Source organism: Mesoplodon bidens (assembly GCF_964165515.1).
Source record: "Mesoplodon bidens genome assembly, chromosome: 10".
Classification (NCBI taxonomy): Eukaryota; Metazoa; Chordata; class Mammalia; order Artiodactyla; family Ziphiidae; genus Mesoplodon; species Mesoplodon bidens.
Genome location: NC_138172.1, coordinates 7,318,684 through 7,325,744, shown reverse-complemented (window position 1 = coordinate 7,325,744; position 7,061 = coordinate 7,318,684). Strand labels below are relative to the sequence as shown.

Here is a 7,061-nt window from a genome sequence, read left to right as displayed (position 1 = left end):
GCCTCTGAGGGTGGGAAAACGGAGAGGTGGCTAGACTCAGGGCTGGTCACTTGTGGGCTGGGGTTTCTGAAAAGCAAGAGGTCAAGTCAAAGTGCTGTGTCTGGGACTTCCCTGGTGGTCCAGTGGTTAAGACTCCATGCTTCCACTGCGGGGGGCACGGGTTCGATCCCTGGTTAGGGAACTAAGATCCCGAACACCGTGCAGTACAGCCAAAAAAAAAAAAAAAACACACAAAACCACCGAAAAAGTAGTGCTGTGTCCGCCATTCTGCCAGTGCCGTCAAAGTTGGCTTTTCTTCCACAAGGTGACGGAGGTGGTGTGTTGTAATGGGGGGAGTGCTGGCCTCAGAATATGGACCGTGTGATTTGGGCACATCCCCTAAAAGCTGGGGGCCCTGGAACCAATCCCCCGCAGGTACTGAGGGATGGCTGTGTTTGGGAAAGAGGAATTAGAAGCTCTTTTGAGAGGCGAAGATGGGGAAGAAAACTTCTGTTTTGTCACCCATAGGCGGACTCACATTGGGACTCCGAGGAAACTGGAGAAAGGACTTACCGCTGGCGTCTTCCCCAAGGACGTCCTGAAGAAACTTCCCCAGGGTCTGGCCGTGCTGGTGGGACTGAGCCCCTGACAACTTGATCCCAACGTCAAAGGGGGCGCTGAACTAGGAGGACCCAGGAATTGTCAGAGGTCACACCCTCCCGTGCCTGCCCCGCCCCCATCCCAGTGGAGGCCCTGGGCTCTCAGGAGAGGGAGAGAGGGGGCCTGGGGTCCAGCAGGCACCACTGAGGGGACAGCTCAGCCAGGTTACTCTCCTGCCCAGGCCTAGTCTTACTGTCCGCACCATCTTTAGGAGGCTTACCTTGTACCCTCTTTCCTTACCTCTGAGAAGGTTACTGATAAAAGCTGTGAAGTCCCCTAGATCAAGTTTCCCCACTCGTTGCAGCTTAGGAAGACATAAGGTTGAATGGCCAGTGGTAGAGCTTCAGGCCCTGGCAGGGTGATCTGGGGAGCAGGGTTCTCCCTGGTGTACACAGCACTAGCCTGGGGAACGGTCTCTGCCCCCCACCTTCCTCCCTTCCCAGGTGGTCTTCCTCTCATTTGCAAAGGCCTCTCCTTGTTTTGTACGAAGTTGGACAGGAAGCTGACCTTTCCCTAGAATGATGCTCTGAGTCAAGTTTGTTCTTCTTTCTGTGCCTCCATCTCGTCCCTTCTAAAGGGAGAGCACCCCATTTCCCCTATTTTCTCGGCAGCCTATAAGATGATTTACTGGAGCTCAGTTTTGGGTGAATAGGAAGGAGCTCTGTTTTCGGCCACATCATCGTTTCTCACCTGGGGAGCGGAGACTATCTTTAGCTCCGTTCATCCAGTAAACTGCCTGGGTTCCTGGCCCTGTTGGTCAGTGAGATCCTGGATGAGTTGATGCAGGGATCTTGGGGCTGAAAGGGAGCCCTCGGTCCTTGGTCCTCCTGCCTCCTTGCCCTCCAGACAGGACATGTCAGCCGCATTTTTCAGATGAAGGAGCTGAGGCCCCGACTTGCCTGGGGCCACAGAGGGAGGTGGAGGCAAGGGCCAGACTGCAGGCCTGAGTCCACCAGCCCTAGAGCCTCTTTGAGCCCCAGAGCCGCTGCCCTACCCTGCGTGCAGCCCTTGCCCTGGTCAGGCCCAGGCTGAGCCCCTTTCCCTCTGGGCAGGAGCCACTGTTGCTCCCATTTCACAGATGAGCAGAGATGCTCTGAGATGCTCAGAGATGTTATTAAAACAACAGATATCTGTTGGTCCCCTTTTTAAAATTTACCTGCCCCTCTTCACTGTGAAGGTAGAGCGGGTGGAGATGATATGAGTGATTTGGGGGGAACCGAGGCCCCTTTGTTCCTTCCCTTCAGTAAATATTCATTTCCTCTCCACCCTTGTGGCTGTTGCGGGTGGTTGGATGACCCCAGCCGACTTTGCAGCACCACGAGCACGAAGCTGGGGACCAGCTGGGCTGGTTTGCACCCTGGAACCGGTGACGGGCAACTGACGGGAGGCACAGCGGCTGTTGGATAGGGGAGCGGCTTCCAGCGACTTGAAAAGGCTCCTTAGTGTCTCATGTGGTCAGTGGGGGATGGGTGGAACTTGGTCTTGAAAGCTTCCAGCTGTGAAACTTGATTGATTTCAGGAAAACTTTTGGAGGGAGTGTAGGGGCCTGGGATGACTGAGGTGGGACCCCAGCCCTGGAGGGGTTCGGGGGGCACAGCCCGAGCTCTGCGGCCTGTGTCACAGGCCTCCCACCTGCCTCTGGCGTCTCACCATCTCTGACATTTCAGACTCCTGGTTCTAGTGGAGGCAGGGCCTGCCGTTTGCTCTGTGGAAACTGGAAACATCCAGCCGTGAGTCCAGCCACTGGAACCTCTTCCCCGCCTGGGCTAACATAGGGCGTCTCTGGCCCCACTGGACCTGGCACTCTCACCGGGAAAGTTCCCTGGTTTTAGTCTAAGGATTTGCAGGCTGATGAGTGGGAACATGGCGGGTGGGGTCTCACACGTGGCCGAGGAGGCGCCTGGCGAGGGTCAGAGGGCGAGGGCTGGGGATTGGACCCCCGAGGGGAGGAGAGGCTGGGGGTAGGTGGAGGGAGGCCGAGACAGGGCAGAGGAGACTTCCTGGGCCACCTGCTCGCTCTCTGCCAGACCTGTGATGGGGACACAGGGCTTGGGGATTGGAGTCCCCTGGACTGTGGGTCCCACCTCTTCCCCATGCAGGCTGTGGCCCCTCGGCCCAGTGAGCTCCCTTGGCTGAACCTCGGTTCCTCATCTCTAAATGAGGGCACAGAAACCAGCCCCACTGACCTCACAGGTGGTTGTAGAGGTTAAATGCGAAGCAGGGGGGTAAAGCAGCCGGAAAGGGAGACCGCAGTTACTAACAGTAGTTACGGGGATTCTGGTTTCCCTGCGTGCGGGTATCTGTCCTTACCTAAACTCTTGTCAGAGCCATTCCCCAGACCGCAGCTGCTCGACAGGGGTAACTAAAACGCCTTCATGCTTTCTCTCTCCTAGTCCTCCGTTTCTCTCTAAACGGCTCCCCTGCCCCATGAACTATTCATCAAAGCTCAAGCAAGCCTGATGAGCCCCATCCTCATCTACAGGTGGGGTTTGGTGAGAGCTGGGCTCGTCGCTCACCTGTCCAGGCCGCCGCCTGTTAAGATCGGATAAGGTAAGGTCTGAGGGGCCCCTAAGTCAATCAGAAAGTTTTCTGCAGGAAACGCCTCCAGTCTGTGACCAGCTCTTTCTTCCCGAGTGTCTATTTGCTGGCTCCCCTCTGAGATCACCTGGCGTCTGCTGGCGCCCCCTCTCCCCTCTGCTTGAGGCTCATCCTAGTACAGCAAAGTTGCTTAGACGTTTGCCTGTTGATCGGCAAAGCCGATCTCACCAGGGCCTAGTGGTGCAGAGTCCACTGTTTTTGTTCTATTTAATATTCCTTGAGTGGCTGGTGAGTCCCTGTGGATGGCCGCCTCTCCACGCCCTCCCCCGCCCCACCCCCTCCGCTGCTGAAAGCATAAAACTGCAGAGGGACCCACCTGGATTTCCAGCTCGTCCCCTGCGCCTTCCGCCTGACTGCTGACTTCTGTGTCAAGCCAGCCTTCCAGGGCCCGGGGCTTCAGTTTGGCTGACGGCTTCTTGGATTCCTTTCTCTGCTGGAAAGAGGAGGTATTCTCCTTAGGGCCCTAAGCCCCCCTGTCCTTGCAGAAGCAGAGTGAGGTGTGGGCCCACGGTCAAAACCAGAGTGCTTTGTGCTCTGGGAGAAGAAGGCTGAAGCGCAGAGAGGGTGAGCCACTGCCCAGGTCACGCAGCTCATGGCAGGACTGCAATGAGATTCCCCAGTCAGAACGCAGGGCTCGCAGGGGGACGTCTCACCTGCACTTTCTGGTGTTCGGGGCTCAGGAAGCTGGAGCCCGCCATGGCCAAGTCCACCCAGAGCACACTGAAGAGCAGCAGGCTGCAGACGGTCCCTGGGGAGGGCATGACCTCGGCTGGCTGGGGACAGATGGGCCTGGAAGAGAGAGCGTCTCTGGGCAGCATGCGCCTCCCATTCCATCCCCTCTTTTCCCCCCCGCTTCCCTCCCTGTGCCTCTGAGCCCAGCAGACAGGCTGAAGGGCTCTGCCCTGTACCTGGGGCCATGATTGCTGAGTAGAGCGGCTCTTAGCGCCCTCTGCCCGCCTCCCCCAGGTAGGAGCTATGGAAGGATGTGTGTGCTCTTTTCCAAGGCTGTTCATCTGGGGGCGGGATGCTTGGCAGTGGGACTCCCCATGTCCTTTATCCCAGGCTCCGAGGACCTTGTGCCAAGTTTCTCAAGCATGTTTGAGGAAGCTGAACTGGCAAGGTCCCAGGAGACATGGGGGCACTGGGGCGGCTCCCAAGCCCAGCTCTGAGCAACCAGGCTGCCCCAGGTCGTGCGACCTCCCTGAGTTCAGATGGGCCTGCGGATGCCCGGTAGTGGAGGTGAATTAACCCATAAGCAGACCCGCCCACACACAAGAGAGTCGCCAGGGTGCCTACCTGGGATTCCTGGTGGAGGTGGTGCCTGGTGGCCGTCTGGTCATTATATAGGCAGCCTGTGTTTGTTTTAAACCAGCAGCCCCACCTCAGGGCAGCCCAGTATCCGGGGGCTGATTGACATTCCTTGGGAACTAAAAATGCGCACGTTGTCCTCAGGGTAGAAATCAACAGCGGTGGGCAAACGCCCTGAGAGATGGCTGGGTGGCCTGGGACAGCCACGTGAGGTGGCCATCTGCTGCTCCTCTCCGCAAGCGTGCCTGGCCCTGGTTTAGGCGGGAGGGAGGAGAGTGGCCCTGGGTCTGGTCTGGCTTTGCTGCTCTGCGGCCTTGGCTTACTGGCCCTTCTGCCGCTCCCTTCCTTCCGGGGTAGAACGAGGTATCCTCAGTTGAACTCAGGAGCTTGTCCTGCCCCTGCGCTCGCTGCTCTCCATGAGGGAGGCTGCTCTGGCTCCCACAGGCCCCGAGCACATGGGATGCTGGCTCATGGAACTCTCACACGTCCCCGAGGGAAGCCCCATTTTTCAGATGAGGAAACTGCAGGGGAGCAGGGCAGGGACCGTCTCCAACAGGGGCTGAACTCCAGTCCTTTTTTTTTTTTTTTAAATGTGTAGTATGATCCCATTTTATGGAAAAAATACAAGACAGAAAAATACAACAAATATAGACAGCCAACTATCTGGAAGGACATATGCTATTGAATTTTTTCTTCTTTGCAATTATATTTAGTACTTAGGTTGAATGTTCATTTGGTAATAAGAAACAAGCAAATAAGAAAAGTCTTACTTTTCTGTAACTCTTGCTAGAATCACATGCTCCACCTTGCAAAAAACAATCAAACCTGAGTCTATAGCTGCTGTAGTTTCAATTCCCAAGAAATACAGGGGGTGGACGAGTGTGTAAAGGGGACCCTCAGGGATGCAATCAGCCCAATACACACTGAGGGCAACAATAAGGGGCAAGTGTCCAATCCTGTCTTCTGGGTGGTGGTGATGGCTCTGCTCAGCTTGGTCTTTCTTAATGTGCGGGCCTGTCTCCCATCGCCCAGCCAGGTTCTGAGAGGGAGCGGAGTGCCCTGGGGGCAGGAGAGCCGGGACCTGGTGCTGCCACAGGTGACCACACACAGATTGGCCTTATGCAGATCACTGAGCGTTCCCCTGCTCACGGCTGCCTCTCAGAGGGTCTTGAGGATTAACTGAGGTGATGGGTGTGAGATCCTTTATAACCTGTCAAGTACCATGCAGGTGACAACTGTTTTTTGTACCCTGGCCAGCCTTTGCCACGTCAGATGTTCGCGGACGAAGAGTGCATCAACCACGTGGGGGATTCCTTACGTGCCCGCAGCGGCTCATCCCACAGGATGCCCAGGTGGTGACTCCTAAGGGCTCGGTGAGTTGTCTGTGTAGACGTTCTAGCGTTTCAGAGGAGGAGCTCCCTTGTGGCTGGGCTCGGGCTGGGAGGGCAGGAAGGGCTCCATGATGCAGGCGGCGGGAGTGGAGCAGGCCTTTGAAGGGAGGGCACCGCTGCAGGCAGAGGGGCAGGAGCGGAGGGGAACAGCAGGCGTGGGTGCAGACTGCTTGTGGCCCCAGTGAGAAGGCTGGGTGCTCGGAGGAGCGTGGCAGTGGGGCGGGTCGTAAGGAAAGGCCTAGAAGGAGCTGCGGGGTTGGGATAAGCACAGTTTGCAAGCTGGGGGCCCAAGGAGTTTGGGCTTGATCTGGAAGAGGGAGGCCACTGAAGGCTCTTGAGCAGAGGAGTGACAGGACACGACCTTAAAGACCTGGGAGGCTGCACCCTTTTTTCACGGGGAGAAAACCTGAATGCCAGAAGGATCACACTTTCCCCAAAGCCACGCAGCCCTCAGTGGCAGTGCCCGGACGCCTAGCCAGGCTCCTGAGCACGACGGGATGGGGCAGGGGAGCCAGCAGAACGCTGGTCATCCGATGACCGCCTGACTGAGATGGTCGTCAGGGGGCACTGGACCCTTGTGGAGACTCTAGGGACAGTGGGTGCCCGGGAGGGGCTGAACTGGGTCCCTCAGTAGAATGTGGGGACTGAGTACCTCCTGCTGGAAAACTTCTCACCAGCAGTGCACTTGCGGGGGGGGTGGGGGGCCGGAATCCTCCCGCAGTCCCAGCAGAGTGTAAGCGTGTCACCTGGAGGCCTTCGCCCTTGGGGGCCACCTGAGCTGATGCCTCTTGGCCGTGGGGCTCAGAAGGGCTGAAGGTGGAGCAGGTAGGGAGATGCTAGAGAAGGCCTGCAGCTTTTTCAGAGCGTGGCTCCCCCTGACCCCCGCCCCCAAAACCCCAAACAGACTATGGTGACCAGGCGCCACTGAGATGTGAGGCCTCTTCAGTCCTGGCCCTGGAGACAGGAGCTGCCAGTGTTGATCTTAGATAACACCCCGCAGGCAAACACCCACGCCGGCTGCTGCGTTCCCTTCCGGAGCAGAAGCACATCGCGCAGGGCGGAGGCTGGTTGGGGGAGGAAGGAAGGATGCCGGAGCCACTGAGGGAGGGGGAGGCGGCACCCAGA

At 57.6% G+C, this 7,061-nt stretch overlaps 1 protein-coding gene across 1 annotated transcript; it reads right to left on the bottom strand.

Moving 5' to 3' along the window:
• Nucleotides 1–399: 399 nt before the first annotated feature.
• GHRL (ghrelin and obestatin prepropeptide) lies at nt 400–5,893 on the bottom strand. Its single transcript, XM_081245768.1, has 4 exons — nt 4,534–5,893; nt 3,891–4,026; nt 3,554–3,670; nt 400–661 (listed from the first exon to the last, which is right to left on the bottom strand). Exons 1-4 carry the CDS (start codon nt 4,575–4,577, stop codon nt 449–451), a joined length of 510 nt encoding a protein of 169 aa, XP_081101894.1. The 5' UTR covers nt 4,578–5,893; the 3' UTR covers nt 400–448.
• Nucleotides 5,894–7,061: the final 1,168 nt, after the last annotated feature.

What these genes read in the sequence shown, in the direction of transcription:
- GHRL (XM_081245768.1), bottom strand. Translation starts at nt 4,577, where the DNA reads ATGACCAGACGGCCACCAGGCACCACCTCCACCAGGAATCCCAG. An exon ending in CCGAACACCAGAAAGTGCAG is followed by an intron (nt 3,671 to 3,890) that starts GTGAGACGTCCC and finishes TCCTCTTTCCAG; the next exon opens with CAGAGAAAGGAATCCAAGAA. An exon ending in GGGACGAGCTGGAAATCCAG is followed by an intron (nt 662 to 3,553) that starts GTGGGTCCCTCT and finishes GGGTCCTCCTAG; the next exon opens with TTCAGCGCCCCCTTTGACGT.